The 25,752-nt window shown below is 33.1% G+C and overlaps 3 protein-coding genes across 3 annotated transcripts; all 3 read left to right on the top strand.

Moving 5' to 3' along the window:
- The first annotated feature begins 3,388 nt into the window (after positions 1 to 3,388).
- On the top strand, positions 3,389 to 7,053 carry LOC101207996 (pectinesterase). The gene is made up of 3 exons (XM_004144399.3): positions 3,389 to 3,955; positions 4,480 to 5,008; positions 6,208 to 7,053. Exons 1-3 carry the CDS (start codon positions 3,491 to 3,493, stop codon positions 6,897 to 6,899), a joined length of 1,686 nt encoding a protein of 561 aa, XP_004144447.2. The 5' UTR covers positions 3,389 to 3,490; the 3' UTR covers positions 6,900 to 7,053.
- A 2,768-nt stretch (positions 7,054 to 9,821) lies between these two features.
- LOC101216248 lies at positions 9,822 to 14,987 on the top strand. The gene is made up of 5 exons (XM_004144431.3): positions 9,822 to 10,180; positions 10,258 to 10,402; positions 11,014 to 11,171; positions 13,523 to 13,607; positions 13,698 to 14,987. Exons 1-5 carry the CDS (start codon positions 10,098 to 10,100, stop codon positions 14,817 to 14,819), a joined length of 1,593 nt encoding a protein of 530 aa, XP_004144479.2. The 5' UTR covers positions 9,822 to 10,097; the 3' UTR covers positions 14,820 to 14,987.
- Positions 14,988 to 18,100: 3,113 nt separating this feature from the next.
- On the top strand, positions 18,101 to 20,737 carry LOC101207508 (pectinesterase 3). Its single transcript, XM_004144397.3, has 2 exons — positions 18,101 to 19,334; positions 19,850 to 20,737. Exons 1-2 carry the CDS (start codon positions 18,287 to 18,289, stop codon positions 20,530 to 20,532), a joined length of 1,731 nt encoding a protein of 576 aa, XP_004144445.1. The 5' UTR covers positions 18,101 to 18,286; the 3' UTR covers positions 20,533 to 20,737.
- The last annotated feature ends 5,015 nt before the right edge of the window (positions 20,738 to 25,752 follow it).

Here is a 25,752-nt window from a genome sequence, read left to right as displayed (position 1 = left end):
TTAAGCGTTCAGAGAAAGGAAGAAAACCTAGAATTTTTTTGGGTGATTTTCTAAAGATTAATAGAGTTTCAAAGCATTATTTATAAGTATTGTTTTGTTATACAACGTAGAATGCATGTAACTTTGTTAACATTTATAAGAAAGCATGAATGTTTTTTATGTTAAATTTGTATGAAATTCATATATGAGAGTAAACCATTAGCTTTATTCCTATCAAAAGCTAGCTATTATGTGCATATAATTAGTCAAGGCAACCATGGGGTGAAAGGACCGCATGACGGTAAGAAGTCGGTCAATGCGTTAAAAAGAGTGTATTGATTTAACATCTTGAGTAATGGAAAATGAATCAGAAAATTCTCCAAGGAATGTTGATGATGATACGGTCATTATGGTAGTCTGTGAGTGGGAATGGTTTATGTTATTGACAAAAGGAATAAAAAGGCTAATATGTGTTTATGTTTTGAATAAGGAGTTGTGAGCCTATTTATGAAAAATGCATCTACTTGATTGAATTATATGCCCCAAAGGATTTCTAAAACTTCACTCACTGAATATTTGACTTATGGTTTAAGTTTTCCTTTCCCATGTAACAAGTGTTGATGCTGAGTTGAGAAAGTATAAGGCAAACAATCAGGAGTTTTGGATTCGAAGAAGGCAGTAGTAGGCCTTGGAGGCTCGGAGTTTTTGTTTTAGATATTGTTTGTAAAGAAAGTTTATAGTTTGTACTAATCACATGTTAAACTTAATAAAAGAAGTTTGTGTTAATATCTTGCGTTGTGGAAGTATTTAGTCTAGTAGTTTTAAGGTTTAAAGTTAAGGTTGAGCATTATGGCATTTCACTTAGGGGTGTTAGAGCTACTCAAGTCGCGTTCGCATCTTGCTACCCATGTGTCAGGACACATTAAGGGGCGGGGAGTGACACTATGGTTGCAACATTTGCTAATTTATCTTTTAGTTCTTTGATTCTCTTGATGTAAAGACCAATGGATTCATCAATTTTCTTAGACATGAGCTACAAATCTGATTTTAGGTTGACTATATTTATTCTCATGTTCGAGGAATAATGCTTCTCCAGTGTTTTCCGAACTTGTCTCGAAGATTTGCATCCAACTACATAAACCAATGCTTTGCAAGATATAGTAGCGTTAATGAGAGATATTAATGCTTCTTCTTTCACTTGACAATCTTCGAATTGAGGGTTTGTGATTACCATTGTTGAAGACAAAGGAGTCTAAGTAGTATTCAAAGGGCTTAAGATCCAGATCGTCTTCAAAGGAGTAGGGTTTGATTCGTTAACGAAATCATACAATTCGTGTGCTCTTAGCATAGGTTCAAATTTAAACTTTTATAGCTTGTAGTTGGTTGAATCGAGATGAATGGATATCAAATTGCATATATTGGTAAAGAGGAAGAGGGGTGATGATAGTTCCTTGGAGGTTGAAGAAGAAGAATTCGCCATGGAGGAGGAAGGGGGATGGAAGAAGGAGAGGTGAGTCAACTAAGCTTTGATACCAATGTAAACTAATGCATAATGATTCTTTTCCCATCAGTTAAGAGAAACTGAATAACTAAACTATAATAAGAACGATAACAATATTATAATCGGTCGTGAGGGTTGGAGGGTTGACATAGTATAGATAATAATACTTTAAAATTATTTATCCATATGAAATCGTTCTTAAATATTTCTCTAATTTGAAGCAAAAGACTAACTTATAATTTTTTTCTACACTAAAAACAAAAACATTTTAAGAAATAATGTAACAATAATAATGAAGAAGAATTTAAAATCATATTTGAATTTCCAATTATTTTGAAATTTGTATCCATGTGTTGAGCTGTCAGAAGACGGGGAGAAATAGCATTGAGTGAGACAGGGAGCGTCATGAAATTAATTCCTTTTATTCTATTATTATTCCGTAGTCCTTTCCTTTAATCTTTTTTTTCTTTTGTTTCTAAAATTCAATCCTTCCTACCTATTCTATATTTTTTAAATATTTTTCTTTTAATTTTTTTAAATTTTTGATTGTTCCCTTTTATAATATTGGTATAAAAATCAAATCATTTAATTTAGACATTAATAAAATATTTATAAACTTAATTCTTCAACATTAAATACTTTATCCAATGATTACTTTGATTTTGTAATACTTTACTAGTTATACTTAATTCTTTAACATTAAATACTTATCCAATCATGTAATATTTGGTGGCTATACTCTCAAATTTATAACATCTTGCAACCTACTTTGCTAACCATTTTTTTTATTGTTATTATGGATAAAATAAATTAAAAACTATTGAAATTTGATGAATTTCTTTATATTTTATAAATTATTTCAATATTTTGCAATTTAATTTTTTTTACTTTTTTATCGTTAAAAATTAACCTTATTTTCTCTCACATCCTTGCAATGATGATGCAAATTTTAACAAAATTCTAAAAATGAAAAGGAAGTTTGAATATTACTTATTCTTATTTTTCAAAAACTTAACTAAATATCTATAAACATCAGTAACTAAAAAGTAGACTACGAAATAATAAATGTAAAAGTGAAAATAGTATTTAAATACTTAACTTTTAAAAATTAAAAACAAAATAGTTGTTAAAGAATCTACCTTATCAAAATTGTTAATTAATTTACATGATATTGTTGATAAACACTTTCATTGTTACAAATTTAAAAATAAACGAACCAAATTATTAGATGCTAAAATTTTAAAATTAAGATCTCATATCGTAACAATTTTGTTTTTTGTTTTTAAAAACTAAATCTCTTTTCTCTCCATCTCTCAGGATAATTTGAATATTTATTCAATTTTTTTAATTCCAAAATGAACTTCTTGAAAGTTTTTTTTTTCTTTCTTGTATTCAAATTTTGGATTGATATTTTAAACCATTTGAATATAGATAATAAATGAAAAAAAAAAGATACAAGTGGTACCTATAAAAACATAATAGTAATCAGACTAGACCTAAATTATTACATATTAAAAAATTTACAAAACAAAATACAAAGACGGACTTGTAACATCTTAATATATTGAAATATTTACAAATATAACGATTAAATTCAAAATAGATATTTTTTTTTTTTAAATAGAAAAAAAATTGAAAAACTATGTATACTCCATAAAACAAAACCTCATCAAACAAAACTACTCAAACATAAAATTTATTACACTTCATTTTCTATGAAATATAAATAATTTAACAAATGTTTTATGTAGCAATAAGTTTATTATTAATATCGAACAAAAAAGTTTATTAGTAAATAGTGTTGGTTATATTTTCAATTTTTTAAAAAAATGGTACCATCAACTTGGTAGTTATTATATTTAGCAAAAATATTTTAAATATTTTGAAATGTACTCTACATAAACCCGACCTCAAATGCCTTGTTGACACCGTTACAAACCCAACCCACAAATACTCACGCTAAAATCCCTCCACCACCACACATCTTCAATCATCCCACCGCCACCACCAATGTCAAAACCCGACGACACCCCCGCCGCCGGAGTTCCATTCTCCGGCTACTCAAAAACCAACCTCTTGGTCTTCGCCCTCTCAACAACGCTTCTCCTCGCAGTCGTCTCCTCCGACGACCACGTGGGAAGCAAGTGCGCCATGACACTATACCCCGAGCTTTGCGAGACGACGATATCCACCGCCGTGGGAAGTAGTTCAAAAGAGGCAATCGAAGCGTCGGTGAACATTACGATTAGTGCAGTGAAGGATAATTATAAAAGGGTGCAGAAATTGCTTAAGACAGTGAAGAATCTGACGAAACGACAGAAGATTGCATTTCATGACTGTTTGGAAACGGGGGAAGAGACGCTGAGAGAGCTTTATGAAGTTGTTGAAGATGTTAATGAGTATCCTAAGAAAAAATCTCTCTCACGCTACGCTGATGACCTCAAAACTTTACTCAGTTCCACCATTACTAATCAGGTACGACTCTTCCATTAATTACACCATTGCGAATAAATTATCTCAGAAGATTCACATTTTGAAGTTTTCTGATCTTTCATTTTATGAGCCCAAGACCAAGACATTTATAAACGCATAGAGAAAAAAAACAACTTTTTTTTCCCTTGAGTAACAACAATGTAGAGTTCGTAGATTTGAGTTTTGAAACTCAATTGATTTATTGCTTGCCATATTTGTTAGAAATTCAAAGGTTTCATTTAATATTATCCCTATTTACTTTAATTTCTTACCATCGTTCAAGTACCAGGCCGGTTGATTCTTTGACAAATTCCAAGAAGAAAATAACCTTTTTTTTTCAACCATTTGCTTAGTTTTTCAAAGTATTGGTTGAAAGGAGATATCAAAACAAACATTTTAGATTGGAAAATGAGGGGGTAGGCTTAACTTTTCTAAAATTTAGATAAATAGGATATGGAGTAGAGAGCAGCTGAAAAGAAAAAAAAAAAAAGGCTGGAATGAGAACGATGTTTCATTGAATAATTCAGGAGACATGCGTGGACGGATTCTCACACGACAAAGGCGATAAAAAAGTACGAGAGTCATTAAAAGAAGGCCTTATTCACATTGAAAAGCTTTGCAGCATTGCTTTAGCCTTGATTAAGAACCTTACCGACACGGACATTGCCAATCTCAACAACAACAATAATAATAACCACCTCAACCGAAAGCAACTGGAGGAAAAGAAGATGGAGGATGGAATTAAGTGGCCAGATTGGATGTCACCCAAGGATCGAAGGCTTTTGCAAGCCTCGTCTACAGCCACTCCCGACGTGGTAGTAGCAGCCGACGGGAGCGGAGATTTTCGGACAATTTCTGAGGCAGTTGCGGCTGCGCCTAGTAGAAGTAGCCGGAGGTATATAATAAGAATAAAGGCAGGTGTTTATAGAGAAAATGTGAATGTGGCAAGTAGTAAGAGGAATATAATGTTTTGGGGAGATGGAAGGGTTAACACTATAATCACCGGGAATAGAAATGTGGTCGATGGCAGCACTACCTTCAACTCCGCCACCGTTGGTATGTTGTCTTAATACCTTTTTTTTTTTTTCACTCTAAATATTAACATATACATTTTACTAAAAGATTACAAACATAACAAATTCTCTCCAAATATTAGTGACTAAGTTTCTTTTTCTAAAACAAAAGTAATTTACGTCTCAAATACATCTTATATTATATAATCCAAATTAAAATAATTTACATTTTAAACACAAACTATTATAACAAAACTATAATAATTTAGGATTATAATAACTCACTCATTAATTCAAACATATTAAATTTTATCTTAAATATAAAATAATATTAAGTAATAGAAGATAAATATTGATACTATTTACGAAATGATGAAAGAAAATTTAATACTATAAAGAGAGTTTGAGAAGTTTTATTATATTTTGTAAATATGTTTCATTCCTTTTACTCCATTTAAAAGTGAGAATGGTACGAATTGTTAAGTAATTTTGCTAAATTTAACAATTTTAAAAAAAATTCAACTCCAACCTTACATTATATATAATTTTTTGAGAATTTTGTTTTTGACAAATTATAAAACAAAAAATTATGTTGATTGTTTTTTCTTTACAATTTCTTATATTTTTAAATATATACATATATTATCAATTTGTATCACTCAAAAGTATTTGAAAGATACATTTTTAAAAGATTAAAAAATTGTCATAAGGTAAATATTATGAACATTTTTTTTTTATAGTTTAAGGTGAATACTACAAGACGGGTTAAATTAAAAGTTTTGAACAAAAATTGTAAGCATTTTATTTTTGTTTGACGAAATCTTTAAAGAAAAACGAGAAATTAATTCATAATTAGATATTAATGAGTTTGAATATTATTTCTGTAAATATGTCATATGTAGACATAAATGTATAGCATTAATTTCTTTAAAAAGAAAATTGTTTTTGTGTTTCTAAAATTAGCATTTGAGATTTTGGGAAATGAAAGAAATAATTAAATAAAAATAGAAAATATATTTGAAAGTGAAATAAAGGTGGAATGGATCCGGCAAGTCTTGCACTCTCATTTTCATTACCACCCGTATCTGCCTGCACTATTAAATTCCCCCCGTAGCAAATAATGTTGTGATTTTATTAGGGTAAATAGATATGCTTTTCTCTATTTTTCAAAAAACAATTTACGAAAGTTTAATTAGAGTCAGCTTAGTTGTTTAATGTTTAATGTGGGATTTGAAATTGCAGCGGCGGTAGGAGAAAGGTTCTTGGCGAGAGACGTTACATTTCAGAACACCGCCGGTCCATCAAAGCACCAAGCCGTGGCTCTCCGAGTTGGCTCCGACCTCTCTGCTTTTTACCGCTGCGACATGCTCGCCTATCAAGACACACTCTACGTCCATTCCAACCGTCAATTCTACGTCCAGTGCATCATCGTCGGCACCATCGACTTCATCTTCGGCAATGCCGCCGCCGTCATCCAAGACTGTGACATCCACGCCCGCCGCCCCAATCCCGGCCAGAGGAACATGGTCACTGCACAAGGAAGAACAGACCCAAATCAAAACACTGGGATTGTCATCCAGAAATGCCGAATCGGAACCACCTCCGATTTGCGGCCAGTGATCAGCAATTTCCCGACGTTTCTGGGGCGGCCGTGGCAGAGATACTCGAGAACGGTGGTTATGCAGACGAGTATTAGCAATGTGATTGATCCAGCGGGGTGGCATGTTTGGGATGGGAATTTTGCGCTTGATACTCTGTTTTATGCAGAGTATCAGAATAGTGGTGCGGGTGCCGATACGTCGAGGAGAGTGAAGTGGAAGGGGTTTAGGGTTCTTACCAGGGCGGCGGAAGCGGAGGCCTTCACGGCGGGGAATTTCATCGGCGGCGGGACCTGGCTGAGCTCTACAGGATTCCCATTTTCACTTGGGTTGTAAAATATATATGAGGTACCGACTTGGCGGTGGAATGAGTAATTGTTGTTTTGTTGTGTATTTATTTATGACATTAATCGTTTCTAGTTTTCAAAATATTTGATTGTTTCTTCTTAAAAGTTAGTTTGAGTTAATTGCAAAACCTAAATTTTATTTATTTTTTCTTACACTAATACACAATTACACATTCAAATTAGCAATATTTAATTTTCATAAATATAACAAAAACAACTAAAATTTGTATGGACGTCTAATAAATGGAAAGAATTGAAAGAGATAGTTGCAAATTCAGCAATTAAATTCAAAATAATTAAATATATAGCAATATTTTAAAAAAATTACAAATATAACATAATTTGTCAAATTATATAATGATACAAGTCTATCAACAATAGACTATGTTGTAAATATTGGTCTATCACTAATACATCATACAAGTCTATCAGTGATAATTTTGCTATATATATATGTAATTTTTTTAAAATATTGTTATATCCTTAATTATTATTTCTCACATAGCCATCAATTATAATTACTCAAAATGAAAGCGTCCATTAAGTTGGCTATTTTTTAAAAATATTACACATTTGCCTTTTCTTTTCATTGTCTTTTTTCTCGCAGTTTTTGTTTCCCTCCGTCGTCTTTCTTCTCTTCTTTTACCATTTTTCTTTTATTCTTTCTCAAGATTGTGTTGTTCTCGCGATTGTGTTGTTCACACAAGATTTATGAAGAAATGTAATTCGTGGAATTGAACTTTGTATATTGATTTAGAGTAGATATTGTATAATATTTTCTCATTTGATGTTTTCTCTCAATACAAATTAAAATAAAGAACTTATATTTCGATCTTTAAGAAGTTGTAGTTGTAAGTCTATTTGAGCTTCAATCTTCTGAAATTCAAAATAAATTTGATCTTTCAGGTATTCAATACTTTAAAAGTTGATGATCTTGAGGATAATAAGAACTTGCACGTTTTCGAAGTTTTTTAGAAGTTTGAAACTTCAATTATTTAGAGTTTCAATTCTTTAGAGCTTAAATTCTTACCTAAACCAAAGATCTCTAAAATGAATTTATAGAGATTTTCTTTGGATTTGGGCTTGGGTCCATTTGCTTGCTAGACTTGGACTTGAGTCCATTATTCGTTTGATCCAATTTTTATATTTAGGGACTAAATTGGGTTGAGTATGAGAACTCAATTATCCAAGTTCAATCAAATTATAGTTATCACAATGTTGACGTGACATAATTTAATTAGCCAAAGTTTCTTGTTCAACAAATGCCAATTTTCGAGATTCGTGTCCGTGTAAAGGTGCGTGAATCTAAAAAATGATAAGCTGAAAAAAGAAAATACAAGTGGTTTTGTTCTTTGTTTTGACTTTAGTTAATATGTCAAATTAATCACACTATGCATTTGGACATAAGTTTGATTAAAATGAAGTTAGTAATACAACCCAACGTCAATTTTGTAGTGAATTTTGATTTTAATTCACTTTTTTTTTTATAAAAATCATTTGGAATATGAGCGAGATTTTTTTGGAATGAAATTGAGTTTTTTTTACCTATGAATTTAATGGATGAATTGAGACTTAAAATTGATAAAATTGGAATATTACAAACTTATCAAAATATGAATTTAAGCCAAAACTTTATTTATTTGTTCTTATGAATAATCTCCTAATTTGAATTTTTAGCAAAAGTTGTGCTACTTAAGGATGAATTTCCTCCAAACTTAAAATGTGAAAAGTTTGTGTTTTTTTTTCTTCTTCACTCACATTCCTCTTAATACAAAACACCAATTTGTTTCCTACAATATCGTAGGAAGGATCCAGAGGCAAAAGACATCAGGTTTGATTCTTGAGAAAAGCCTCATACTTAATATTCATAGTTTGACGTCACTAGGATGTACCAAGAGCATCGACAACATGAGTCAGTTTAGTTTGTGACCATTGGTCTTTCATGAGGCAATCTACACTTTGGGCTTAAAAGTTCCTGCCTTCGCTTGTAATTATAGGAGGATGGGTAGGTGAAAGTTGAGAAACAAGATCAGAGAAGTTTGGAGTCAAAAGAGTAAGGCAAGGGAGGGGATACAACCATTGGAGAAGGATTGAACATAAGGTTTGAGTAGGCAAGTTTTGGGTGGTACGGGTAAATATTGGAAAATTGACAAAAGTAGAACAATTTTGGTTTACGTTTCAAAAGTACCACATTTTTAGAAAACTAGTAATTTTGTTTTTTTTTTTATAAATCTCGGCTGACCTTGACACTGAGATTCTTCACAAACCACGAAACCCTAAAAAGTGTGCTCATTTCGGCCAAGACTGGTCCAAGTTTTTAGTTTCTTTTCCTTTGGATCTCCAATTTTGATATTGCTCCCTAAAATGTTGTATTAGTTAACTAATTGATTACCATTATGTTTAATTATTAACCAATTATCATGCTACAAAAAAATATGAAATTGTGAGTATAAGACCTTATTAATTAGTATCATTTGCAACAATTTTGGGGTGTGTTTTAGTAGAGTTTGATTTGACTCATTTCAATTCTTTTTGCTATCATTGAAGTAGAGATACTTAACTTGATTTATCTCACTTCATCAGCTAGCTTTCAACACTAAACTCTAATTCAACTACTTAAGCGATAAGTACAACTAAAAATGGAGCAAAGTAAACATAACTTCTCTTTAATTATTAACTTGAGACTTTTGAGAGTGTTCACACTTAACCATAACATTCATTTCCTACATAATACATATGTGTTACTCATTAGGTTTATTTTAACAATAGGTTTGGATGATTCAAGAGATGTTATAATCATTACTTCATGCACTATTAAAATTTTATAAAAAAATGCCAATAAAAACTCAAGTTAATGTGAGATTAAGGAGAAGATAGGACACATAAGAACATCAATAAGACTTGCTTGTAGTCATAAAGAATGGAAAATATACATTGAGATACAAAATCGTCTTCAAGACCTTAAAAATTTCTGTTTGTGTTATTGATCTGATCTATCGACTTTGCGCTGTTGAATGTTTGGGTGATTTCATTTTCAGTATTGGTATTGAGTTTTTTTTAGTTGATCTTTTGTATTTTAGTTAGGGCTTTTGCTGATATTGTGTAAATTTTAAATCACACTATGGGGTAAAGCTTCGCTCACTGCTCACTGCTCACTGCTCTGCTTCACTGTATACTCTTAACGGCCATGGCCAGCAACGACCTCTTTTCTTCTTTGATTTCAGACATTAAGTCATACTCTGGCAAAGACCCTCTACTTCCATGGCTCCGGTATGCCCCTCAACAAATGTAACACCCATCTCTCCCTTTCTTTCTCTAACACCTTAACCCTTGCCATTTCCTTGCAGAGGGATTCGAAAAATGAAAGAGTCCTTGCCTTCACACGTTTTGAACGACAAGCTTCCTCGATTCTTGCAGAAATGCACCGTGAAATTCGAGTCCGATCGCCGTTATAGGGACGATTTGCGGTATCTTCGCGTTTGGTTGCAGTTGGTAACTTGTTTATCCATCTCGCTTTTTTCCATTTCTAATAATTTCTCTAGGGTATTGCTTCGATTCTGTTAAATTTTCAGCTTGAAGTAATAGAAGGGGGACTTTAGTCTGATTTTGGGGGGGAGTCATCTGCTTAAATTTCTTAGAGATTGAGCGTTTGATGGAATCTATCTATCTGGTCTTTAGAAGGTTTCTGGCAATGTTGCATCAGGCTGCTTTGTAGACTATAGTTGTTTTGAAGGCTATATTGGTTGGTGCTTCATGATTTTCTTTGGAAGTTTTAAGTAGCTGTCGGTTATCAGTGTTTAGTGGCGGCCTTATTCATAGATTCATCATTCGTTTGCTAGCTTTCTAAGTCTTTCAAACAAATAATACATTAGAAAGTTATTAGTTCTTTTACTGTTCATTTATTTTCGTGGCTAATCTTTATATGGTTGTATTTTTAATTGTTTATTTTTCCTCGCTCCCATTGGGGTTTATAGCCTCAGCCTTTCATTCCTTTTCATTTTTATCAATGAGAAGTTGTTTCTTGTTCAAGAAAAAATTAGTGTAGTTAGTGTTTGATGTTTATAGCTTATAATGGTTGATTGGAATTTGAATCTGCTGACAAGATGGATTATGTGGATGATCCAAGAGCGTTGCTGAAAACCATGGAAGAAAAACAGATTGGGACGAGATCTTCTTTGTTCTACCAAGCATACGCCTTGTATTACGAAAAACTTAAGAAGTTTGAGGATGCTGATAAAATGTATCACTTAGGAGTGCAGAAGTAAGTTTTTTATATGGAAGTTTAGATTCATTTTTAAACTTATATACGATCTTTTTGAAAAAGTTAAAAATATTATTTCTCTACACTTGGCCACCCCCCCCAAAACATTCCCCCACAAGCGCTGGACTGCTTTTTATGCAATGAGCATTGAGAATCCTAGTTTGTTTAACCTAAAATGCTGGTTATTTTGCTTATTGGTACCGTTTTTTTTATCTTGTCCCTCTTTATGTTTGTGTGTGGCTTTATATTATGATTAATATGTTTAGTTTTGTAATATTGGCTCCTGTTTAGCTGAGTCATTTAAATATATTTCAGTCTATGGAGAATTGATGATTTGGATTTGCGTGTTTCTGAATAGTAAATGACTTATATTTGGTTTTGCCAGAAGTGGAGGCATTTGAGAATACCATCCGATCATTTTTTCCCATAAAATCAGTCGATGAGATGACTAGATATTTTTGTGCTTAATCTTTTTCACAACATTGAGATAACACTGTATAATCAATAACCATGGATAGCCTTGGCTTAGGGTAATACTAATTGATAATGTCGAGTGTAAATCCTCTGTAACAAACAAGAGATTGGCTTGGCTAAATGTGGTTTAACTGAGACAGAAGAATTCATTTGGGTATAGCAGTTCTCTTTGTGATACCCGAACCTAAGAAGGCTAAAATTTGACAAATATTTGAAAGAAGGCGTTTTGACTTAAGCAAGGCGATAAGAACCAGGTGTTTGGAGTTCAATGCAAGATAAAGAGAAGGCAAGGAAACCTTAGAACGCTGGCTGAGTTTTCTCACAAAATAAAGACTAGGTGATGAAGAGTAAGGAAATTCCTCCTAAGCATATTTAATGGGCCATGTGCAGAAGTATAAGCTAAATATGGTTAAGTTAAACATCAAGCTTCCACATGCACCACTAAGAGCAAGAGCTGACAAGTTATTAAGAGGTAAAGGATGACTAATCCAATTTAGGATTAATTAAATAGAGGGTGAGGTCAATTTTATAAGAAGTTTTTGCTGCTGAAAATCAGAAAGGAAGTTAAGTGTTGAATTGATCCTAGGTGTTAAGAGGAAAAACTAAATTAGGCATTCCGCAAGAAGGAAAACTGAGCTTTTAAAGTATGCTTCATATGTTCAAATGAATATGAAATTATGTTAAACCATTTGTCTTCTTTCTATCAATGGGCTAACTGTTATGTGCACATAACGAGTAAAGACAACCTGTAGTAAGGACTGCATGGTGGATTGAAGCAAGTCAATGCATAAAAGAAGTGTATTGATATAGGTGGCCTGAGCAACAAGAAGTGAATCAGGATATTCTCGGATGCTGTTGATGAGAAGGACATCACAGTGGTACGCGAGATGATGAGTCCGCGTAGAGAATGATTCAGGTCATTGGGGAAAGGAATGTTTAATAACTAATGTGTATTTATGGGATTTAATGAATTGAGGTGATGTATTATTAAATGTGTTCCAAAAAGTTTTTTCTTAAAGCTTTCTCACCAAGTCTAGTGACTTACGTTTTAAGTTTTCACTCATCAGGTATTTAGTTCAGGCGTTAAGGCCAAAGTAAGGAAAGGGTGAGGAGTTGTTAGGCAAGAAGAGCATGCCAGGCATTTAGTTTAAGTTTTAGTGTTATTTTCTTTGTATCTTGTAAAAAGGGGTTGTAGAGAACATGGTTAACGATTAATAAAGAAATGTTTATTTTACTCTTTGGTGTTAAGTTGCTTGTTATCGCCTAAAGTTTAAACTTCAGGTTAAGTAATAAGTTTTTAGGTGATTAAGCCAATCTTAAGGACCTAAAGCTGAGCTTTCGGCGTTTAACGCATCAGAAATGCTCAAAGTCATACCTCGTCTCCCGTTGCTTGTAGGATGGGGTGTAACACTCTTTGTTTTTATGCAGTGACGGATGTTAAATTTGGACCACAAATTTTCTATTGATGGAATAAAACACGATTGTTTAAATCAGTTTTTATGGTTTGTGGAATGCATATTTCAAGAGCATATATGATATTTCTCATGTTTCAATGGTCTATCTTTGGGCATGACTCTTAGAATCACTAACGAGATGCCTGCAGTGTTTTTCAATGTAAATGCTATCATGATTTGCTTGTCAAACTTTTCTTAGTTCTCAACTTTTTTTCTTTGGGGGGTGAGATTATTCTATTTTGTGAGTTCAAGCCACATTACATTTTTTCATTATCATGGCCGAGGTGTGAATAGCACGACTGTCTTCTACAGTTGTTGTAATTAACTTTCATATATGCATGTATATCATTAAATCTTCTATAGAAGTAGCTGCTATTAGTGTTAAGAAGTTAAGATGGAATAACATGTTTTGATTGTTTACAGGCTTGCTCAACCTATTGATGAATTACAAAGGTCGTATGAGCAGTTTCTTCATCGTATGAAAAGACACAATTACAAGAAAGTCCAGGTGAACCTTCTTTTATATATGTATTTCATATGCCGTCTCTTTTTATTAGGGAAAATGTAGTTAGCTTTCTAACGAACAGATATCCTGCAGCATCAGCATGGAAGAACTTCTAGGAGGCATCTGTCTGACAAAAGCATTTCTAATCAAGATGATGCTGAGAAGAGCAATATTAAGGTTCAAAAGGAAGGAATTTTTGAAAATGGACCTATAGCTGCAACATTAAGTGATACAAGAAGTGAGACTGAGAAGTATCCTCAAGATTCAGGAGGGAGGGAAACAGATGAATCCAGGATGGTTAAGAGCGATGATACGATTGTTGTGAAATTTGTAGATAGGGCTATTTATGGAAAATCTGTTGCAGAAGATGCTTGTCACCATGGTTTGGTGGAACCAACCGTCAATATGAAAGAGGCAATGAATGCAATAAACAGTATGTTTTCTGAACCAATAGAGATGCCTCTTATTGGTAGGAGATCACGTGGAAGCCATTCCAGAAAAGATTGCAACTTAAATGGTGGGTTTGAGGTGTTTGTTGATGATAAACTTGATAAGGAAATTGAATTAGAAAAGCAGAAGGGATGCACAATGGCGCGGCATGGTAGCGTAAGCGAACCTTGCCAGCTAGAACAGCCGCATTTGACGATTTTTGTGGATGATGAAGCAGATGGTGAAATTGGCAACAGAAGTATTGAAAAGGTTGGATTGAAATTGAGCAAATCACGAGATGTCGTAGGAGGTTCTACGACATCTACTTCACATTCAAAAGCATTTGTGTTTCCTTGTGTGGACAATCTTGAAAATATGGATGACGATTCTGATGCACAAGATCCTATGCGAGCAAAGTTTAGAGAAGATACAATTGTGTGTAGGTTTGTTGGTACTGCAATTTCAAATGAGCCAGAGGTGGAAAACATTTGCCACCATGGTTTGGTAGAACCAACAGTTAACCTGAAGGAAGCGATGGATGATATCAACAACATGTTTGGAAAGCCCATTGAATTTGTTAGAACTAGGAGGAGATCCAAAAAGCATGAAAAGCCACCAGAGGTGCAAAATGATTTTGGTGGGTTCTCAATACTTCCTGATGAGGAATTATTCGAGCCTGCACAGGCTCAGAAATCAAGAGACTCTGATTTGTTTGAGCCAACAGTATTTACTAAAGCGGCCATGGATGATATTAACAAAATGTTTGGAATGCCTCTTGATTTTTAGTTACCATGGCTTTTGTTTCTGCTTGGAATGTCAGTTTTCGACAGTTGTGATTCTGATGTGTACTGTTTTTTTTATATGTAGATTTTGATTTGGTGGACATAACTTGTGTATTATAAAATCTTCAAGTTTGGTGTTGAAATTTATCTTGATGGGAGCTTTACATAAGAAGGTTTAGGGGGCAAGGACTTCTTCAAGAAATCTGTAAGGGCCTGTGTTTGCGCCCACAGATCACCCCACAGATCAAGTGGAAGTTGATGTTTGGCCCATAGGTTTTAATAACCCAAGGATTAGGGTTGTTTTAACCCCTCCCTTCTTCGCTGCAGACTTCTGTAGTCCTTCCCCCTTGTCAATTGATTAAGAACCCTTCTCCATAACGAACTTGTCTCCGCCTCCCTTCGTCTTCTTTGAAACCCTCATTCATGTCGTTGCATGTTCCATTCAGTTGGGTTGAACATGCAATTTTCGCTCTTTGATATGTGATTGTTAAACTCCCTTTGATAAGTGATTGTTATTAACAACATTAAGCATGAACAATTCAATTCAATTGGATTGCTCCTTGATTTATGATAGAAAAATGTGTTAAACTTGTTTTGTGATCTCTCTGTTATGTGGTCACATAATTCTATCCTTTGTTTTTCTCACCATCTGTCCTATGTCAATACTACCATGGTGTAGGGATTGACCTTTTCCTTTACAATATAATATCCCATTTCCTGTGTAGATGCTGCCACACTCCATCTTTGACGATCATATCTCTCTTTCTTGGGATTTTCTTATCGGCTACTTTGTACTTGCTTTAGGCAAATGTTTAGGGTTATTCTTTGGTAGTTTGTTGTCAATATCATACATTAATTTGACCCATCTATTATATATACTTCCATTTGTAGTAATATCCATTCATGCTCATCCCACCTTGCAACATACATCATTCCTTGGTATGTTTTGTTTAATTGACTGTTTATATTGTTCATTCACATATATGTTTTTTTTTTAAATTCATTTTCTAATTGATTTTCATATCATCTTTCCATTTTTTTCTTTTTGTCCCGGTTTATATCTTTCCATGAATTTTCTATTTAATATTTGGGCAAAATTAGTTTGATAGATTAAGCCCATAGCACACCACTTTATTTGTAAAAATGACAAAATTCAAGTGCAGTCTATATTTGAAAAATGAAAAATTACAAACCTACTATCTAAAGTTTTATAAACATTTTTATGCGTTGCTTAATATGTTGTAGATACACTTGATGTGTTTTTGCCACACTTGTTATGCTCCATTGATACACTCGATAGATTAAATAACACTTGTTAAATTTTGCACGTACACTCAATCATTTAAATACACTTGATGCACTAAGCATAATACTTTTATTGTATTGTCGACACACTTATTTAATTGAACTTTTTGTTTTTTAAAAATAGAACAAAATGAATATTTTGTTGAATGAGTGCAAGAATGATAGGATGCAAATTGGAAGGAGATATCAAGTTGTAGTGCATTTGAAGATGTAAAATAGTGTAAAATAGTTTAGATATGAGAATATTTTGAAGTATGAATTAGAAGGGAATCGAAAAGGGAAGCTTCCATGTGCGAGAAATATGAAAGAAGTTGTGGATGGCATCTGTAGGCACCGCATTCGGCGCCTCAAATTGGCATCTGCCCCGATCTATACACATCCACATCCCCATTAATTACATCCTTTCATTTCATCTTATTTTATTTCTTTAAAATATACAAACACGTACCTAATCAAATTGGTCAATGAAAACCCCTAATTTAAATTAGGAATTTGAAAGAGATAGTAGAGAGAAGCAACCAATTGTGAGGAAGTAATCACCTTCGTCCATCAGGAAAGAAACATGCACATGTCCTCCAACTCCAAAACAATTTTTAAACTCAATTTTCAAAACCAAATATTCAATTTTTACTTCTATTTTGGACTTTTCTCTATCAACCAATTTCAAAACTCACCCCTCCACGATAAAAAAATATCATCAATCTTTCAATCAACACGCCATTAATTAACCACACGTGCACGAGTAATTCTTCTTCTAAACGATCAAGGTACGTGATCGTGTAGGTAGTATCAACATTGGCCACACCCGCACATGTAATTCTTCTTCTAAACGATCTTGATACACGATTGCGTACTAAGAGCTAAACGATCGTGTACAAAATTTAAACTATCTTGATTCAAGATTGTGTACCATGATAATTTATATTTAAACTATCTTGATGCCATCGTAAGAAGAATCTTGTTGCTTGTTGGGAGCCTTATTGCCGTAATCGATCATCCTTTAATCCCAACGAAACCCCAACGAAAAACTTAACTATCGCAATTTAAGTTTTTTTTTTTTGTCAAAAAAGAAAATGAAAGGAAACTATTGAATAGTTGTTTATACAAGAAGAATGGGGTGGCAAAACATCACCATATGCAATAACATTAGTAATTAGTAATGAGGTATTAGAAACAAATTGTGTTTAGGTAAAAAGAAAGGTTGAAAGATGATAAAGGAAATTCATGGGGCCACCGATATGAATCCGACCTTATGAATACATCATTATGTAAGATTTATTCTTAAAATAAGAAAGAAATTCGTAGGATGGACTACAACTAAACTAAATAATATATAATACATACATGTATACCATTTGCTTCTCTCACACTAAACACCCCATCTAATCTAATACTAATACGCCTAACCTTTTTACCAATTTCATACAAACCACATTATTTTAATTATTCAATCCTCTCTTTTTCCCACTTCTTTTCGCCTATGAAACCCACCCAAAATTTTTCATATATTTCAACTTTCACTACCTTACAAAAACACACACGTTTCTTTTATCTTTCAATACATAATTTTGCTTTTAAATTGCGGTGAGACTCCGTCAATTCTATAGATATTAGTTGGACTGTAGTATTCTATTTTATTTGGATCGAGTTTAAACTATTTTTAGTTTAATTAATAAGAGTTTTCACTATGTATGGTGACATTAACTATATTTGAAAGAATAGTTTGGTGTCCATTAATATTAATAAAAGTGAAATTTTAATAGGAATAAAGGGAATAGGATGGGTAATTTAAGAAAATTTCCTATCTTATCTTATTAACATGAATTGAGACAATTACTTATTAATTTTGAGATCGTGGCCCTACACCACAATTAAACAATCCTATTGCTCCAAAACTGCTAATAAAAAGTACAAAAACAATTTATAAATAAAGAAAGAAAGAAAAGTTAAAAAAGATAATTTTAGTGATTTAGAGAAAGAAAAGATGCATTCATGAAAGAGGAAGTTCACATCTCTTCTGTTCTTTGCCACTCTCTATTCTCTTCCTTTTTATAAAGGCAATTCCAATTCCCTTAGCAACCTCCATTTCTCGATCGCCACGCATTTCCTCTTCTATCTTCACAAACCCTAATCTCCCTCTCTTTTTTCCTCATTCCTCTCAAATCCATGGATACTGTCAAGTCCTTCAAGGGCTACGGCAAGGTCGACGAACTCGAGCAACAAGCTTTCCGGCAAAAGACTCGCCGCCGCCTTATTATTATCTTTATTTCCCTTCTTCTTCTAATTGCCCTCCTTGTCGGTGCCGTCGTTGGAATCGTCGTTCATAAACGCAACTCTTCTTCTTCATCCACCACCACCTCACCTCCTCCCACTGAGCTCACTCCCCCTGCCTCACTCAAAACTCTCTGTAGTGTCACTCAGTATCCCAGTTCCTGTCAATCCTCTCTCCAAAACTCCAATACCACCGATCCGGTATTTCTCTTTAAGCTTTCTCTCCGAGTCGCCACTGATTCACTCTCGAAGCTCTCTGATTATACGTCTAATTTCAATTCCACTACTGGAGATCCTAAGGTTGAAGCTGCAATTAAAATTTGCCGGAGTGTTTTTGAAGATGCCATTGATACGTTAAACGATACCGTTTCGTCTATGGAAGTGGATCGTCATAGTGAGAAGTTCTTGTCGCCTTCTAGGATTGAAGATCTGAAAACCTGGCTGAGTACTACAATCACAGATCAAGAAACCTGCCTTGACGCTCTTCGAGATCTAAACCAGACCACGGTTCTTCAGGACTTGCAAACTGCAATGGCGAACTCTACCGAGTTTACTAGCAATAGTTTAGCGATTGTAACGAAAATACTTGGGTTGTTGGCCGATTTCAACATTCCTATCCACCGGAAATTGATGGGATTACCGGAGTGGGTAAGCTCTGGCGACCGAAGGCTTCTGCAGGAGAACAATGTGACGGCGCATGTGACGGTATCGAAGGATGGGAAAGGGCAATACACGACAATCCAAGATGCCGTAGCGGCGGTGCCAAAGAAGAGCAAAGAAAGATTCATCATACATGTAAAAGAAGGAATATACGAAGAGAATGTGATTCTGGACAAGAGCAAGTGGAATGTTATGATGTATGGAGATGGCAGAACAAAAACCATTGTTTCCGGCCACCTGAACTTCATCGACGGCACTCCCACCTTCTCCACCGCCACTTTTGGTAACCCCTTTAATGATTTTCTTTTTCTCAATTGCTTCATTTAATTTAAGTTAAATTATACTGAATACTATTTTTAATTATGACCGTAGACTTGCCAGTTCAATTTTAACCACTCCGAAATTGTTCCGAGAAAAGTATTTTTAGAAGAAATTTTCGAAGGAATATGAGATAGATACAAATTGGACCGGTCTATTTTCTACAGTTGAAACTTTAATTTACTTTTGAACAATGCATCCATGGCTGCCATGTTCTTATTCCTGTTCGTACCTTTTCTGTTTGCCTTTTTTTTTGTGGGTCGAAGCTAAAACCCCTCAAAATCCAAGGGCAATCGGTGTAATGTATTGAGTGGATAATGGGCCATTGCCCTTGTCGTCAGAAAACCACATGGTGGACGTGTCAGCCATGTGAAGGCAACTTTTTCCCCACTTACCCTTTTGACAATTTGACCTGCCATTTCTTCTTCTCTGTTCATATGAATTGGCTATTGTGTTGATTAATTTTGTTTGGTTTTGCAGCTGTTGCTGGCAAAGGGTTCATTGGGAAGGACATGGGGTTCATCAACACGGCGGGTCCAGCCAAGCACCAGGCCGTTGCCTTCCGGTCGGGCTCTGACCTCTCTGTGATGTCTGGATGTTCATTTGATGGCTATCAAGACACTCTCTACGCCCACTCAAACCGTCAGTTCTACCGAGACTGCGATATCACCGGCACCATCGACTTCATCTTCGGCAACGCCGCGGTGGTATTCCAGAACTGCAACATCCGGCCGAGGCAGCCACTTCCCAACCAATTTAACACCATCACAGCCCAAGGTAAGAAGGACATCAATCAAAATTCCGGCATTTCGATTCAGAAATGCACCTTTTCAGCCTACAATGACAGTCTCAACGCCCCCACTTATTTGGGGCGGCCATGGAAGGAGTTTTCTACAACGGTGATTATGCGGTCGGAAATCGGAGGATTCCTGAATCCGGTTGGGTGGAAGGAATGGGTGAGCGGGCAGGACCCACCCAGCAGCATATTTTATGGGGAGTATCAGAATAGTGGGCCAGGATCAAACGTGGACAAGAGGGTTAGATGGGCCGGTTACAAGCCCAGTCTTACGGATTCCGAGGCCGGAAGGTTCACCGTTGGGACTTTCCTGAACGGCGAGGATTGGTTGCCGGCTACCAATGTAAACTTTGATACATCTCTGTAATAAATAAACACACAAAAGAAGAAAACCCACAAGGATTTAATTTTTTTTTTAAAATTTTTTTTTTTGTTCTTTTTTGGTTTGCTACTATCTTCTTTTGTTAAAGCCAAATGTGAAAGGAAGATCAGATTATTTTTTCTATTCTTAGAGTTCAATAGTTGTGAAGTATATTATTAAATTTCAACTTAGATCATTTGCATATTTGGTACATTGCTTTTAGTTGTACTTTGTAGTTCTTTTTTTTTTTTCTTTTCTTTTTCAGTTTTATTTGTTTTTGAAAAATACTTAGTTGCACTTATCTATGGGCATACCAATTGAAATTTGACGAATGACGGAATACTTTTATTTTTGTTTGCACGTATAGGAGAAGGGAATAATATGAAGGCTTGGTGCATTTACGTATTGCTCTTTATTTGATTCTCTGATATTGAGGTCAATTAAGAAAAAGAAAAGATACGGTGAGCATTTTTTATGCTGATATTGAGTTCAAGATGCTCATGAAAAGATAACAATGGATAAATTTACCTTTACCTTTTCTTTTTAGATTAAGATGTGATTTTTTTTTTCTGATTTGCAAAGAGAATAATATTATTTTCCCTTTAAAAAAAATGTGATAAAATTTTCTGATTTCTTAAATGATTAATTAGTTTGAGGTTACACCCTACACCTCAAACTTCTTTTTCCTAATTTTTATTTTTACCTTCAACTTCTCTTTTCTAATTTTTTTCTCAACTTTTCTTTTCCATTTTTTTGTCTACTTCTTCCCTACTAATTTCAATTGCACCATACATAAATAAATAAGATCCAATAAGAAGATAAAAGAGTTCTTTTTTTTTCTCAATTTGAAATAACAAAATTGAAAAAACTATTTATAAATATTAATATAATAATATAGATATCCATTATGGTGGTTAGTGGCCATATACCCACATGTCTTCCCTTCAATAATCCAACCCTCATTATCATGTGTCTATAAGAGATTAACTCACCTCATGCTTACCAAATTACTTATAAATAGTGGAATTTTATGGATTTGTAAGTATGAATTTCATGAAAGAGAGAGGAAGTGGAGAAATTTTATGAGATTTTCTAACTTTTTTATTTCTTGATTTCTTTTATTTATTTATTTATTATTTTAATTTTATATTTTCTCAGTTTTCGTATTTTGGTTTGTCCCGTTTTCACAAAACGTTATAAGCACAAGCTCCGGTCATCTCTCTTAGTCGTCCTAATGGTGTGTCGATTTCTCCTACTCTTTATAATTAATAAAATAAATATTATTTTGTGTGTTTGATATATATTAAATTTCTATTATTTGATTCTAATAGTAATAATTATTTATCATGAAAGTTTAATACAATGAAATGTGATTAAGAATATGATCATTAGAAAGCAATTATCTTATATTTTGGATATGTTCCTATAGTACCAATATCGAGAGAAATATTTTGAAGAATATTATGTACTTATCTTAATTTGTTCTCGTGGTTGAATGAGATAACGAGTTATTGGTTAAAAAATAATAAACATCGGTACACTAAAGAAAATTTTCAGAAATGAATGTTGTAAATTTAATAGCAATGGATGAAAATAATCAATCTTGACCAATTGGAACAATCATATTCTCTGAGGTGAACGTTGTGAATTTGACGATTGTTATAAGTCATTATTTTTTGTGGTTGGTTGTTATAATCATTCAAATCTCAAAAGAACCACATGAAACAATGATCATAAAAAGAAAAGGTCCACAAGAAAAAGAGAAAAATGTGGAAGCAAATTTTGCATATCAAACTGATAATATATTTGGCTCATCCGGTATGACAAATTTAGATGCGCTAAGATTTTGAATCTCTTGAAGAGATTGACATATTTGATAAAAACTGCTTTATTTATGAATTAATAATTAATGCTTTTCTTATCTCTAATTTTATATATATATATATATATATATATATATATATTCTAATTGTAATTATTTTGTTTAATGAAGAAGCATGAATAATTTTCTTACGTTGAATGACTTAAAAATGAGTAATGAAGTTATATGTCTAGCAGACAATGCAACTACGCACATAATACTGACAAAGTAAAAAATATTTTTCCAAACTGACAATGCTGGAAGCAAAAGTCAATACCATATCAAGTTATGCAAACCTAATTAAAGGTTTTGGAAAATCAAATTTTATTTTGCCTAGAGGAACAAAATTCACAATTGATAGTATATTGTTCTCTAGTCAAAGAGAAATTTATTGAGTTTTAAAGATATACGTTGCAATGGTTATCATATTGAGACTAATAGAAAAAATGGGATAGAATATCTGTATATTTATCTACTGTTTCAAATGAAAAACGCATATTAGAAAAGTTGTCTGCTTTATCTTCTGGATTATATTATACTCATATAAGAGTAATTGAAACATATGCAACAATGAACCTAAAGTTCATGAATCCAAACATATTTGCAATTTAGCATAATCGATCGGTCATCCAGGATCCATAGTGATGAGAAGAATTATTGAAAATTCACATAGACATCTATTGAAGAACCAAAAGATTCTTCAATCTAATGAATTATCATGTGATGCTTGCTCTCAAGAAAAATTAATAATTAGACCATCACCCGATAATGTGGGAATTGAATCACCTACATTTATGGAACAAATTTATGGTGATATTTGTGGACCGATTAACCCACAAAGTTGACCATTTTAAGTATTTTATGGTCTTAATAGACGCATCTAACAGATGGTCGCATGTGTGCTTATTATCAAGTCGAAATTTTGCATTTGCAAAATTACTTGCTCAAATAATTAAGTTAAGAGCATTGTTTTCTTATTAAACAACTAAGAAAATTTGACTTGATAATGCTGGTGAATTTGCATCACAAACATTTGATAATTATTATATGTCTATTGGGATAAGTGTTGAACATCTTGTAGCTCATGTTCATACACAAAAGGGTTTAGCAAAATCATTTACCAAACGTTTGCAATTAATTGCTAGACCCTTGCTTATAAGGTAAACTCCTTACATCTGTATGGGAACATGTTATTTTGCATGTTGCGTCACTTGTGCGTATTATTAGACTAGCAGCTTATCACAACACTATAATAAATTTTGTTTTTAGTGACGCACAAAAAACATCACTAAAACGCAAAAACACGTCGCTAAAAGTATTAGCGACGTAGTAGCGACCCAACATTACGTGCCATAAAAGATATACTTTTAGTGACGTTTCTGCGTTACTAAAAGCTAACATATATTATGTCACTATTTATTTTTTATAGTGACATATTGCACTCGCCACTAAAGGTGATGTTTTAGTAACAAATAATGTTGTTGCTAAAGGTTAATTTGAGACCGTTACAAACATCTTTAGCGACATATTGAAGTGCGCCACTAAAAGTTCCAACAATTCTTTTTAAAACACCAATGCTTTTAAAATTATTTTATTATATAAAAAATAATATCCAATTTATGATATAAACATGTTATAAAATATCAAATATAATTATATTGCATCTGTTTCGCAGTCCAACAATGATATACAACATGATCAACTCAAACAAAACATAAGCAAGAATTTAAGCTTTCCGTCAATTAAACTATTTAAGTTTCTTGAATCAACTCAAACTTTCAATCAAATAACTAACAAATTGCATATATATCCTTGAACATACATATAGTTGGTCATTACAATTCTAGTTCAAGAAACCCAAACTTAACTAAAGAAGCTTGAAACTCAATGACCTTGTATGAACTTGGCTTCAAATACAAACTTGAATTCCACGACCAAAACCAAATACAACAATGTCAAGTTAAAAATAAGCAATCAATTGCATTATCAATGATAAAAAAGACATAGTATAGCATCTAGTATTACACGTATAAATGGAAAATTTCTGACAATTGCATTTCCAATGCTCAATTTACTTCATCTACTAGTTTTGTTGATATGTAACTCTTGCTAATGTACTTAATTTAAACAAAATAATCTTCAATTAGTTAAACAGAATAAGATTTACAAACCAATTATTCGAACACAATACCTTTTTCCTCTGTCTTTCAAACTTTTTTTTCTTTTTTTTCCTTCTCTTTTTCCTACCTTATCCCTAATCATAGGAAAAAATCAACAGAAAATTGATATGAAGACACGTTTGGACTAAACAACTCCAAGTTTTAGATGGCTCGAGTTAAATAAAATAACATAGTGAATAACTTTGTATTTTTATTGCGAAGAAAAAGGTGGAAAGTATTCAAGTCTTTCGTAATAAACAAAATCTGATACCATACCTTAGTTTCTTAGCTTTTCTTGTCATTTTCTCTATGGTATGAAATGGTCAAGGAGATTCAATATCAATGTTAACTGCTACCTGCATGGAATTTCTTAGTTATACTTATCAGTGTGAAACTCAAATTGAATGCGGAAAATAACATAGATTTTTACCATTTATAAAACTTCATAAAACATATATCTTTAACAATAGATATACATATTTATATACCTATATCAAAATCAATATTGACCAAAATATATCAAGTTCAAATTACATGTAAGTTCATTCTTTATAAGATTGTACTTGAAAATCTCATCTACAATCAACATCAGTAAAATCTCCCTAGCCAATTTCTTTTAATACATATATAAAAGATTAAGAAACGAAAGTGTAGTCTATGCATAGCAATCTAAACCTTCTTACAAGTTTCGAGATATCAAGATTTTTGGTTTTCTAGCAAAATTAACTAAAGAATACGATAACATCAATAAAGAAACAGTAGGAAGTAGAAAGATCATCATAAAAAAGAATATGAAATATATGTTATAGGTTGAGAAATGTATTATGTTGCCTTTTTACTATATTGTTAACCGTGGAGAAGAAAAAAACATTACGGTTTTGTAGTTCTGAAGATTCTCATCATTCTTTCTCCTTTTATGAAGTCACGAACATAAATTTGAACCCTTATAAAACACATTTGAGAAAAGCAATATCTGCAATTTAACAGAGAATGAAGTTGTGAGCATAAAGTTGAATCAGAACACTTATCTTTGCAAAGCTGAAAAGAGAAATCACCACTCAACTCAATTTTGAGTTAAGTGAATAATTTATATTTTATACAGAATTCAAACCATGGAGAAGATTCACTTAAACTCAAATATAGGCGAGAACATTTCTCTTAGCCACATTGCCATGAAACAGGTTAGTGTCACTTCTTTTATAAGCA

Source organism: Cucumis sativus, chromosome 3 (genome assembly GCF_000004075.3).
Source record: "Cucumis sativus cultivar 9930 chromosome 3, Cucumber_9930_V3, whole genome shotgun sequence".
Lineage (NCBI taxonomy): Eukaryota > Viridiplantae > Streptophyta > Magnoliopsida > Cucurbitales > Cucurbitaceae > Cucumis > Cucumis sativus.
Note: the sequence above shows the minus strand (reverse complement) of the source record. Positions and strands in the feature narration are given on the sequence as shown.